The 13392-nt window shown below is 47.6% G+C and overlaps 1 protein-coding gene across 1 annotated transcript; it reads left to right on the forward strand.

The window, feature by feature from the left end:
* The first annotated feature begins 3882 nt into the window (after positions 1 to 3882).
* Positions 3883 to 10539, forward strand: GNPNAT1 (glucosamine-phosphate N-acetyltransferase 1). Its single transcript, XM_054826327.1, has 6 exons — positions 3883 to 3971; positions 6479 to 6666; positions 7375 to 7437; positions 8098 to 8225; positions 8757 to 8818; positions 9048 to 10539. Exons 2-6 carry the CDS (start codon positions 6495 to 6497, stop codon positions 9193 to 9195), a joined length of 573 nt encoding a protein of 190 aa, XP_054682302.1. The 5' UTR covers positions 3883 to 3971; positions 6479 to 6494; the 3' UTR covers positions 9196 to 10539.
* Positions 10540 to 13392: the final 2853 nt, after the last annotated feature.

A 13392-nucleotide genomic window follows, 5' to 3' on the forward strand; every position in this document is an offset into this window, starting at 1 on the left:
CATCCAAAGGAGGGTGATGGCAATAAATAGGTTTCTTGCTGGAGCCGCTTTCACTTGTTTTTTAAGCCCTGACTTGGACTCTGAGCCAGGATATTTGGGTACTAACAAGGCACAATGCTGTTAGCCTCAGGGGGATATTTTGTCTATTAAAAAAAAAAAAAAATCATGTCTGGGCCATGGACAGGAGACATGAGAAAACCTGAAGACACGAACACACAGTTCTTCCAGCCTCTGCTTCCCCCAGAAAGCGATAGCCGGGGCAGGGGGACGCGACACACCTGCGGTTCCTAACACTTCTCCTTCCCCTGCAGTTTAATCACATTTGGCTTCTTGGCTAAAGATGGGATAATTATTTCCAGCGAGGCAGACAACGGTCCAGATGCGCTTCTCCTTTCAGAACTGCACTAACACTATCGTAAACCCCAAGGAAATACCATTGCCCAGGTCCCAGGCGGCCATCTGGATGGCGGTGGAGCTTTGCCAAGGACTGCCAGGTTTCCCCTACGACTTTATTAAGTTCGAGCAGGTATTTAGTTTCTCATTATCCATCCGCAGGCAACATTTGGAGAGCCACAGCAGCATCTTTCCTTCCTCTGGCAGACAGATGGGAATTAAACCCTGGGTCCTTCTGCAAAATCCAGGTGCCCGGAGCTGGTTTCTGCAGTTCTTCTGCAGATATTTCCACCGCTCAGGATTTATCGGTGGCTGGATACAGCCCGATCTACGAGAGGTTAAAAAGAATCAAAGAGGCTGGTCCCTAGGTATATCGAGCCCTGAGCATCTGTTTCCAAAACAGAATGTAAACAATTTTATTGTGGCAAGGATTTATTCGTTCTTACTGCCTTGTGTCATACAGCCAAAGGAAAGGAGAATGCTTTTTCTCTCCTCATAAAGCAGGGTGTGTTTCAGACTCGGACATTTACATCAAGCAAGTGCATGGCTCCTTTCCCATCTTACTGACTGTCCCGCAGTCACGAATTCGCAATTTCCCTGACTTGTGACGGCCTTGTTCCAGTGCTGGCAAATACGGAGCGGCCAGAGGATATCACTTTACTGGGGTTTTGTTTGGTTTTTTTTTCCCTCTGTAACAAAACAGACCACAGTGGAACCGGCAGAGAGGAGATGAACGCATCTGTGACACAAGTGGAAATGTGTTATTTGAACTTTCCCCTTGCTCTCCAGCAACCAAATCCTGGCCTCGGAGGTACCGGGGAAATTTATCTGTTTGGCTGCTGTGAATCCTCGCTGGCCTTAATCACTTGACCTTTAAAAAGCCACCGGGTGGGACTCAGAGATGTCTTAAGGAGACGTGAGAGCTCATCAGCGGCCACGTGCCTTTCGCCAAGCCTTCGGTAAGAAGCGAAGCCTGTTTCGTGTGTGGACTTCGCAAAGTGGCTGAGCCCTGACCCAGTTTCCCCTTGCTGGGTACGCTACTCCAGTCCTTCCCCGCTGGCCACCTCTTCTTTAAAAGCCCGTAAGAGCACCACCACCTCCTTCCAATGTGGTTAAAACTAGGGAAAAACCTGGTAATTTGGTTTAGACTCCTGCCGCTACAAAATCCACATGTAGAAAGGTTTCTGTCCTCAAGCCAAGCTCAAGTCGGTACCTGTGGTGGTAAATAGGACAGGACTGGTCTCCTGGACTAACAAAACCAGCCCTGCCAGGGCAGGGCAAGAGATTTAACTAAACCAAAGGATTTTTCTCCTCATTCTGCAATGTTAAGCTGCAGCACAGGAGCTCTAGAGGTCAGAAGCACAGAGGATAGCACCGTTCAGCTATTAATACCACAGGACGGATGTACCTTCTGGGTCAGGATGTCCCTACACGGCCGATGGCCAGAAACTGGGAGAATGTGTCTGGATAAGGCTTGTCCAAAACCCGCCGTATTCCCAGGCTGGTCCAGGACCTCTGCTCTGAGCCTCACTGGGGAGAGCTGGGCTGACCCCATGTGGTCATGGCCTTGTTATGGCAAGGTTTTGTTTTTTAAAAAGCCATTGACTTTTCAGTTAACTTAGATAAAATGCAGAATCTTCCTCACATCCACAAAATCTTTCCATCAAGGAAAAAGCACCATGGAGGGAGTTAAGCTAAGCCCCCCGTCTGTCATTTTTCACACCGTAGAAATTTGTCCGCACTCCCAGTTTCACCACTTAACCAAAGCAGCGCTTCCTCATTTCTTTTCGTGCACAGAAGCAAGAAACAGTGTTTATTTTTTAGCACAGATGAGACATTCCCATTCCTCTTAATCCCTTAAAACAAAGGAAATAGAGAAGGAACAGGCAACTCACACCCAGTTTGTGCCTTTCCCTTGCAATAAAAGGTTAATAGTTGCAGTGATTCACCGACACAGCCCCCAGCCCTGGACAAGCTTGGGGCGAATATCGCCCCCAGACTTTGGGTGTGCCTGAGCCCAGGGAGGTTGGCGTGTGTCATCTGGTCACTCTGGACCCAAAGAAGCAAAAAATAAGTAATGTTGATTGTTTCCACGGTAACAAAGAGTGATTCATTCTGAGGGTAAAAGGGGAAGAAACATGGAAAATGAAAATCATGTCTCAGAAGCATGTAGTGTAATTATCTTGTTCAGCAGGCCTCCTGTTCCATGCATGTCTTGACCTCAGCTATTTATAAAACAATCTAAGATGATCTCTAAGTTGTTTTTTTAGTGAAGAAGAACCCTCACACATGCTGCCTGCCACCTTGGGGGCTGAACAAGGCCCATCCCAGCAGGTCTTGCCCAAAGGGGAGCAACAGAGCCTCCAGAAGCAATCCCCCAAAGGCATAAATTATCGAAGCATATGATGCACTCATGACAAAGGCTGCTGCCACCTGCAATTGTTCAGGAGAAAGAAGAACCTTTGTATAGCCCTTTCATCTGAGCCGTCCCTCCACAGGTACCTGTGATCCCCTCCTGAGCTGCGATCAGCTCTGGGTTAACACGAGCAGCCCTCCAAAGCCACCAAGAAGCTTCCTGGAGGAACTGTGGAGGCCAAACCCCAGGGAAAACGCAGGGAAACATATGCAGAGCAGCCAGCAATTACACCCTGTGAGCTGCCTAATGATCTGTTGCTTCCGAGAAGCATCATACAGATGTTCACTGACCTCACATGGCCTGGGGCTCAATTTTACCTTTCCCCCAGAAGAAAGTCCTGCAGTCAGTCAAAACAAATACCAAAATATTCACGGTTAAAGGCAGCTGGCTGAAAAACACCCTAAAAAGCTGTGAAGAGAAAGCAGGCACGGATGATGAAGATGTGACCCAGCAAAGACCCCTGGCGCTGCGAGGCGCAGGGCTCCCCACACCCCACTGAAGGGGAAATCACCCCCCATGCTGAGGGACACTGCCCGCTCCCCAGCCACCCGTCTCGCTCCTGGGGGCACGCTACTTCAGAGAGACCGAGCCATTTTCTTCTAAAACCCTCCCAGGGAACGGCAAAAGCCTCAGCCTTCGCGCCTCCGAGGCGGAGCGGGACCGCTCAATGGCTCCCCATCAGCCTGAGGCCTGCCCGGCCGGCCTCGCTGCCTTCACCCTTCCTCCCGCCGAGCCCACCGGGGCCGCCGCCGGGGTGAAACAGCCCTTGCGGCCCGGGGGGTGTCGGGGGGGCTCCGCGGGAGGGACGGGGCCGCACAGAGACTGCGACCCCCGAGCACCCAGCGCCATCTTGGCTCCGCGGGCTGGAGCGCTACGTGCGGCAGGGGCGGGGCCTGTGGTAGAGGGGGCGTGGTCATGCAGCCCACTATCCAATCCTCGCGCAGGGGCGGGGCTGTTCCCGAAGGTCGCAAGGCCGGCGCGGGGGCGGTCCGGAGTTCCGGGCGCGCGGAGTCGGGGTGGGGCTAACGGACGGCGCCGGCGGGCGATGATTGGCTGCGCTCTGGCGTGCGTGCGTACCGGGCCCCGCCCCCCCGCCACGTCCGTGCGGCGCCTGCGGCGGAGCCGGTGCGGGCGGCAGTTGGCGCCGCGGCCTCGTGCGCAGGTGAGTGCGGGCGCCACCTTGGGGGGGGCGGGGGGACCCCGGCTCCTCAGCGTCCCTCCTGAGGGGCTGTGTGGGGGCGGGACTGCCGGGACCCCGCCGGGGGGCCGGGTGTGGGGTGAAGGGGTGAGGGGACCCCCCGAGGGGCTGTGTGTGGGGTGAAGGGGTGAGGGGACCCCCCGAAGGGCTGCTTCAGCTGAGGGAAGCCGTGAGGGCCCCGCCGAGGGGCCGCGCGTGGGGGCGTCTGGGCCCTGCCGGGGGTCTGGTTCAGGTGGGGACCCCGCCGAGGGGCCGTGCGGGGCTCTCTCGCCCCGTCCCCCGCCGTGTGGGACCCGGCAGAGCTCTGGCCCAGCACTCACCGGCCCCCCCCGGCAGCTGATCCCGGGGGGGACCCCAGGCGTACCGTGCTCCTTCCCCGCCGGCTTCCCGGAACGGAGCAGAGGGAGGTGGGATAGGTGAGAGGGGCCGAGCGTGTCCCGTGTGCGCTCGTACGGCCCCGTCCCGCTCCCGACTCGGGTGGGGAACCCGGGATGCTCCGGGGGACACTTCAGGTGTGTTTCCTGGAGGGGAAAAACTGGCGACACATTGAAACGGGCTGGAGCTCTTCTTCCTCATCGTACATTGATCCTTTTGTTTTAATTGGCCAACACATGTTTATTGAGTCAGTCATATTCCTGACTCCAGAAAATGCATGAAGCTCCAAACTTCCTGCTCCAGCTGTGCTGAATGTAGTTTGAAAAATAACTCTTAGTTTGCAACTAACTGCTTGAAGGGCATACAAAAATTTATTTCCTTCATGTGCTTTTCTTCTGCTGTGTGTGCTTGGTATTTAGTAACCCGGAGCTGAAATTAATTAGATTTATTTTATTCTGTACAGGACACTGTTTGAATGTCATTATGAACACTCATGGGTTCTAGGAAGGCTTTGTAACGGGACAGGGTAACGGCAACATTAGAATAATTGAGATCTAGGAACAGAGATGCTAAACGTATTGCTGGAACCAGGGAGACTTCAGTTTTGCGTAGCAGTGACATAATTAATACGTGGCAATGGGCTTGCAATCCTTTGCACATGTCGGCGTGATCTGATCACTAAAGCTCAGGACTGAGGCTCCAAAGACCTGGATTCTCACTTCTGACTCTCCCATCTATGGAAATGTTTTTCTTTGCGCTTCATTTTTCCCACTGTTTCATTTTGCAAATTCATGTGGGATGAGAATTTGTTTTGTTGTTTAATTGCTCTTACAGCAATTTTCTTACTTTTATATGCAAGATTGAGATGAGAATGAGGATTTAAAGACCAGTGTATACCACCAGGTGGCATAAAACCAGATTTTGTGGTTGGTTGAGTTTTGGGGGTTTTGTGGGGTTTGTTTTTTTTTTTTTAAATAAGCTTTTTTGGTTTGGTTTCCAGAGCCACCTTCAGTTTTGAGGCTTGCATGCTGCAGTTCCGCTGAGATGCTCTGTAGCTAACATCCTCTGTACTTAATCTGGGCAGCTTAACAGGCTGTAAGATGTCTTGTTTTGAAAAATATTCATCCCAAATACGTTTTTCTTTCTGATGTTTATTTGGCCTGTCCAACAGTGCACGACTACTGTATCTTTCATGGCGCAGTTAAGTTATTTTGAAGATGTATAAAGAACTTAGGAGAAGTTCCCATGATACACTCTGTTCTTACCCGAAACCTGACCAGGTATTCCACAGGTGACAAAGTAAAAATTATCTTCCTGTATTTAGCAATGAGGAAAATTTATCCCTTAGCTTCCTCTTATGCCTAATTACAAATAATGCACAGTTCCTGAATCTCTCTTTAATCATTAACAGGTGTCTCACCGTCATCTTAGCAGTATCTGCGCTGTACAGCTGAGATGGCATTAGGTTTTGTAAATATACTGAGCAAACACGACTGCATGAGAACCACAGCACAGGCTGAAAGGGTGCATGCAGGCTGTTTTATCATCTGTGTTTTCATATGTGTGATGTCACTAAATATTTATGTGATGGGACTGGCTGAAAAAAGTCTACTATTCCTACCATCAGCCTTAAATGGAAAACTAATGCAAATCATAGGGTATTTGCATTAGTCTGATCTCCTCTATACTCAGTAAACAGTATTTTAGGGAAGTTTCTTGAGAGCGCGAGATGCTTTCCTTTTCAGAGGGCTATGCAGGTTCAATATCCTATAGTCAATGTTTTACCTGTTTTCTTTTTTTTTTCCCCCCAAGAGAAAAACCTTCCCAGATGAACACAAAAGTGCCACACATGTTGACTTTAGATAATGTGCACGGCATCAGTGTGTGCGCTCTTTGTTTAACCCAGTGGCCTAGTCCGGTGAAGGTTGAGGAGCTTCAGTTGCAGATAAAGTGAACAGCAGTTCTGGTTTCGTTCACCTTTCTTTACGTCCCTGAGGAACATCACATGGGATGATATAACCAGAGGAAATAGCATTTTTAGAGACTAAAACAAGAGCAAACCAAAATGTTCCTTACTCATGTGCGTTCTGTTCCAGAACACCTGTTGCAGCCATGATGCCTGTTGCAACCATGATGCCTGATGACACACCGATGTTTGACCCAAATATTCTGCATGAACTTGACTGGAGTGAGAACACGACAACGTTTTCTCCTGCTATTTCTCCTTTAGATCCAGGAGATGGCCTAGTTTTGAGACCGCTTTGCACAGCTGATTTAAATCGAGGTAGAATCCTGTTTAAAGATCACCAACCAAAGCTGGGTGCTGAACTAGATAATATGTATTTCTGCATGATCTCTCAATAGATTAGGATTGCTTGTTTTATCTGATTTGGGTTATTTTTATCAGTAAGGAATTTGAGTGCTTGGCACTGTGGATTGGTGCTGTGTTGGGTGACCCTCAAAATTGGCTTTACTGTTTTAATAACCTCAAAAACAATCTTAAAATTCAAGTCAAATCTTCCAAATAATCCACAGCTTCCTATTCACCACAGCTTCCTATTCACCACAGCTTCCTATTCACCACAGCTTTAGAGAGGGAGTACAGCTGTTCATACTGTTCCCTTGAATATAAAAGTAACGTGAACCAGCGTATTATTCATAGTGCATGGAGACAACTTTAATTCTTCATAATTTCAGGCTTATACTTTTCTTGCTTGAATGTATGCATCTTCTGCACTCAAGCTGTGGTTTGCTGCTCATGCATTAGCTGATCCTTCAGCATTGCTCAAGGCGAGAGCTTGATTTTTAAGATTACAGTCTAGTTCTATAATATGCAGAGCACAGGCTTTTACATAGCACTGAATCAGATGGTGCCGTAGGGATGTTACCTCTCCATACAGCCGTGCCAGGTTGTTCTGGGCTATTTGGAGCCAATTGTATGTCTCTGTCCCTCACTGAAGGTTGTTTCCCCCTTTCCCTTCTTTTATAACAGGTTTTTTTAAGGTTCTGGGTCAGCTGACTGAAACTGGAGTTGCAAGCCCAGAGCAGTTTATCAGTGAGTATATCATTATTTCTTGGCATTTCCATGGGGGTTGTGGGAACCAGAGGGTACTGATGCTGATGGCAAAGCTACTTGGGTGTGAGGCTCCCGACTGCCTGATGCTAGAGGGATTTATTAGTTCAGCTCCCGAGGCAGCCTTTGGCGCTCAGCGTTGGCTCCGGTTGCAGCTATCCCAAAGGGCATCTTGGCTAGGACAGGCTTAAATTGTATACCTGCTTTTGAGACTGAGCTTTAGATACCTGGCAGAAGGGACTACTGGGTGATGGCTTGTTTTGGCTGAATTATTGCAGCACTGGTAGCAAGGCAGAGGCTTGCCTTTGATCGTAGCTCAGCAGTGTCCTGAGCTTGCTTCACTGGTTGGACTGAGGTGTAAGAAAACTTAGCAGTGCTGCCACCTTCATCTGCGGAGATTCTGGGGAAGGAGGGTTCTCTTGGCAGCTGAGGAAAATGCATTTGTTTAATTTCTGTGTTTTCCTGGCTCTGTCTGGTTAATCTGACTCTGAGTCTTTCAGGTTCTGGGGTCTTGGGTGCATCTTCCTTGTGATCCCGAACCCTGTGGTGATCTGCAGGCAGAAGCTGTTGCAAGCGTTAGACTTCACAGCGATTTAATCTGAGATTAACAGTGACTGTTCCGCTGTCTGTCTGCTCCCACAGAAACCTTTGAGCACATGAAGAGATCTGGCGATTACTACGTTACTGTCGTAGAAGACACAAATCTTGGACAGATTGTCGCTACAGCAACGCTGGTGATAGAACATAAGTTCACTCACTCCTGTGCAAAGGTATATTCTCTCACTGAAGCTGTAAAGTGAGGAAAAAGATCCCGTCCCCTGACTCCCTGGCATGTTATTTTTACAGTGTCACTGTGTGATGAAGTACCTTCTGAGTCAGTGACAAAGGTGCTTTAAAAATATCTCCCATCCTTGGCTGCTCTGCTAAATAGTAAAACGAAGTTTTGGCTTTTCTTAAGGAAAAAGAGCAATTTGATATCTGTCCCGTTCTCCCTCCCAGTGAGCTTTTAACTAGTCAGACTTGGTTCTGATGGAGCAGATGGCCAAGGATCTCGCTGCCTTGGAGTACCAGCTAGATGTGTGAAAACAGGGAGCTGGAGAGATACAAATCCCTCGGCAGGGAAAGGCTGCGGTGGGACTGCAGCTCCTGCCGGCTGCTGCGAGGGGTGTTACGAGCGGGTAGACCACTGGAGGAGTTGTGTTTAAACAGACTGTGGAAAAATTCAAGCGTGATGTATAGCGCAGTAGGGAAACTAACACAACGGTGTTCTGTTCGACTAACGCTTGCCTGTATTTTCACAGAGAGGAAGGATAGAAGATGTTGTAGTAAGCGGGGAGTGCAGAGGAAAGCAGCTTGGGAAACTGTAAGTATTTGCCACCTTTGCTGTTCATAAAATTGTCTGTGAGATGCTGGTACTTTGCCCTTTTTTTTTTGGTGGGGGTAGAGGATAGCAACTCTCCTGCATAGTGAAGAAAGTGCAGAGTGCTGTTAAACTTCAGTGCTGTAGGTCTGATAACTCCAGCTAGTTAAATGTTAATTGATCCAGTGTTCAGGGCAGTTTCATTTAACCGTTGGTTTTCTGTCTTTTTCAGACTAACGTCCACCCTGACATTGCTAAGTAAGAGACTGAACTGTTACAAAATTACGCTTGAGTGTCTGCCAAAAAATGTGGATTTCTATAAGAAGTTTGGCTATTTGGTATCTGAAGAAAACTACATGTTTCAACGGTTCTTTAATTAAGAACTTCTAGTCTTTTTTTTTTTTTTTTTTTGTAAAGACTGTTGGTGGAGGAGCTTGTGCTACAAACGTTCTCTTCATGGAAAATTTATATAGTTTATTGCTGCAAATATAACGATCCCTATAAATAATGAACATCAAATGTGTAAATCCTGCAAAAAAAAAAATTACTGACAATTTAGAAGGGTCCTTTGGGTTAGGAAATAAGAGCTTAGAACTAATTTTTACTACTGTTCAGTCTAAGTGAAGCTTTTTTGTTCTAGCGGAGTTACAAAGGACTCTTGTTAAAGGGATGGTTTTTAACCAAAGGTATATATTTTTATCTCAAATTTTTTCTTGCATTGTATTTTTCTAAAGGTTTGCGCTTCTTTTCTCAGTAGTTGAAGTACAGCTCGTGGGATTGCGCTCCTACCTGTACTTGACCGAAGGATGATGTAGCTCGGGTAGGGATGATGCTTCTCGTGCAGAATTAGTGATACAGAATGGGCATTTGTTTTGTTCTTCCCGTGAAACCTCACTGTCGATGGTAGCGTGCCGAAAGTTTTACAGGCGGTTTTCCAAAACTGAATTTGTTACTGTTCATGCGGGTAGGGGAGAATCCTCGTGGGCTCTGCTAAAGCTGATGTTCTGCATCTAAAAACAGATGCATACTTCTTACTGCAGGCGTCCTGCACTTTAGCTGATAACTTACTTGGTTTTCAGGATAATTAACTTGTTTTCTGACAAAATAACCTGATGGTTTGCGACGGGGCAAAGGTAACTGGGAAACTGGAACGTCTGACAGAGAGTGGGACTCTGGCCAGCACTCAGCAGGAAGGTGGTTCGGCTTCACCAACTCGCTGTACACAAACTCCCGTGGGCCGCGGTTTTGCTGGTAACAGCTTCTGCCTTCGGCATAGCGAACCGACGGAGAAATCCCAGATCAGAAATCCCTGATCCTGATTGCTGCTGCTTTGGAGCATCCCTCTTGCTATAAGATTGGATAAATAATTTTAGCACTTTTGCTGGTGACGGCAAGCAAATAATGTACAAAGTCCTGGTTTCAACAGTAGGGTTTTGTGTGAAGGGAGTGACAAATCCTACGTCTGTGAATAGGGCATTATAAATTGGTGAAGGTTCGTACAGAACAGCCAGTCTTGTTTGTGAACAGTTAGGCCTTACAAAATGTTCTTTTGTTGTGGTGTGGAGAGCTACTTTAAGCTGTGGTGGGGGTTCTATTTAATGTTCCTGATGGTACTCCACTCAATATAGTGTTTCCTTGGTGATGTCTGTTTTATTTATTGATTTTTTTTTTTAAAAAAAATCTTTGTTTAAGCTGAATAAATGAAGACTGCCAAATGTATCTGATCCATTTGTTGTATTGCTGTGCCTGGCGGTAGGTATCCAGGATGAGTGTGTATGTGTTGTCTTTCAGAACAGTACCGCCTGCTGCAAATACCTTGGTTTTCCTTAAGACTGAAAAGAACACTTTTTGAGACTCCATATTGACTTTAAACATGTGTCTGATGTACACTTGCATCTTTGCAAGTATGCCTTCTGTGAAATTCTTGGCTCATTGTGGTGGTGGAGCCTTTGCCTGCAGGCACAGACCCCAGAGGTGTGCATTCAACCAGGACAGCAGCCCAGGGCTGCCAGGACCACTGAGAAAACACCTCTCAGAGCCAGGCTGAAGTTTCTAACCGGCTCATGTCCCTGCATTTAGGCTTAGGCTCCCCATTTTCTTAGGCTTGAGCCCCAACTCTGAACCGATTGTATAAAATCAGCTACTGATACTGACTGAGGTGGATTTTTCTTGTCTCTCACAATTGTAATTAATTCTGAGTTTCCACTACTTTAAAGTGTATTATTTGAATTCCATATCTTCACCATCTAAATAGCTCCAGGCCCTCATTAAGAGTTAATGAAAAGATTAGTACAAGTGAGGAGCAGGTGATTGTGCACCCAGCTTAGATCATGATAAAACAAATGAATTGGGTTGAAAGCTTGGTTTTGTGGCTGCATGACAATGCCTCTGCTGGGCAGAATCCAGCTCATCAGCATCCCTTTAGCTTTGAAGAGCTCTTTGTTCTGTGCCAGAGGTGACATTCCCAACCGTGGGTACAGCAGCTCTGTGGTGAGAGGACTGTCACCTGCTGTGTCACACCTGGTTATTCCTCTGGAGGAAGACTGGGCTCACTGTACAGTCTTTTAATAAGAGGAACAGGCAGAAACTGGCCCTGGAAGCATCAACCAGCCAAGGCACTAAACATACTTTACAACGTGGAGGCAGATGCTGTAGAGCTGGTACTACCCAGAGTGGGGACTTACAAATGCCAGTGGGGTTTCAGGTGCACTCCAGGCAGCTAGAACACGTAGTACACAGGGACATGTATTTTGAACTGTCCTGGTTTGCAGTAACCAGGAAAGTGCCACAAATAACAACATTTAACAGCAACAGGTGCTGTTAAAATACATTATGCATCTCCTAACTGAAGAACCCTGTTAATTTATCCATGGTACAATTGGCTCAGCAGGAAAGAGCAAGACCAGTGAGCAAAGGAATAGGAATCTTGTCAGAACTCAACAAGAGCCACCTCCTAACATAACCACCAGCTTCTCCTGAGGTTTAGGATTACCTCCATGGGATTTCATGGTGTGGGGAGGAGATCTCCAGCTCCCTCCCTCTTTTTAGCACCTTAACATAGGTCTGTGTCTCCCCAAGGATCTGGGTACTGCAGCTTTGTGTCAGAACCCAGGAAAACAAGAAAATTCAACCTCCACTGCTACTCCAAGGCCACAGTGAGGGGCTCCTGGTGCCAGTTCCCACCTTTGGTTTGATCCCAGAAAGCAAACAGTAATTGAAATACCTACTGGCAGTAAGCTAAATGAGACATGTTAACAAGTTTTAAAGAAGAGACTTCATAATAGATATCTGAGGAAAACTAATCTCAGAATCCCTTAGGATCTGAGAAGCTGTTATCTGCAAGGCAGCCAGACCAGAAGGACTGTAGAAAGCAGCAGTGGGGGGGTAATGGCATTAAAAAAAAAAAGATTAGTGGAAAATCTGTAGTCATGAAACTTGCTAGTTTGTGAAACAGTCTCCCCAGGGAAGCACCAGGGCCTCGGTGAGGTAATAGAACCAGACTACACATGAACAAGCCTCTCTGGCAGGAGAGTTGGATGAATCAATAGTGTTCTTCCCTCCGTGTTTCATCTCTACCCTTTCCCAAGGGAGCTGAAATGGAAAGGAATTTTATGCAGAAGTTCTGGTTCCCATCCCCGTTTCATCAGAAGCTTGGAGCTGCCAGCTTTTGGTGAGTAGCGCAGGAGAGAGATACCAAACATGGGATAGCCCATGTGGGGGAAGTGTTGAAAGAGCTGAGAATGTCTTTCCCAACAGCCCCAGACGCGTTCTTTTAAAGAGAGTCAGTTAACAGCACATCATAAACCCTACAACTGCAAAACCAGCACTGCATGCTTAGCCGGTCAGCCTAACACTGACAAGTTGTAGTTCTTAAGGAGATAACAATAACACTTCTTTTTTTCAAGCTGAACATTTCCTAAGGCATCATACGTTTCTTAAAGATTTTTTTTCTGAAGGATGTGTGCTGCTCCATCACCAATGTAGGTGGCAGAGGACAGACAGCAGGAAAAGGAAAATGCTGCTCGACAGTGTTTCAGCTCTGCTGAAGCTGTGAACCCTCCCCACAGGCAGCACTCCAGGGCCTTCATATTCCACCTAAGAGGAGGTTATTCAGCTATAAAGCCTCACCCAGGTGTCCTGGCTCAACCATTTCCTCCTCAGGCATCACCAACATCTATTCAAACCAGAATCTGCAAACTACTTGTAAGAGCCTTGACAGGGGCCAGGAGCTCAGACTTGCTCAGGAGGGACTGTCCCTCAGCAAGGCTTCCGAGGAGCTGCAAGACAAGGCAGAGGATCAGTGACTAAGCAAAGATCAGCAAGTCACAGGCATGGTCCACTGGCCTTGAATACACAAAGTGAGGAGGAACTCCTACAAAGTCAGTAAGGCACTGGAGGATCCTCCAGCGAAAGGCAGCAGCAGCAGAGACTCTCACAGTACAAAATGGCTGCACTGTTGAGATTCATGCCTGCAAATTCAAAGCTATCTGCCCTCAGGTTGCTCGTTCCAAGGCTGACGGAGGATGCTGTCCATTCGCACACAGCCGTATCAAAGCAGAGGGAGATGGCTGGATGCT

This window comes from Grus americana, chromosome 5 (assembly GCF_028858705.1).
Source record: "Grus americana isolate bGruAme1 chromosome 5, bGruAme1.mat, whole genome shotgun sequence".
Taxonomy (NCBI): Eukaryota; Metazoa; Chordata; class Aves; order Gruiformes; family Gruidae; genus Grus; species Grus americana.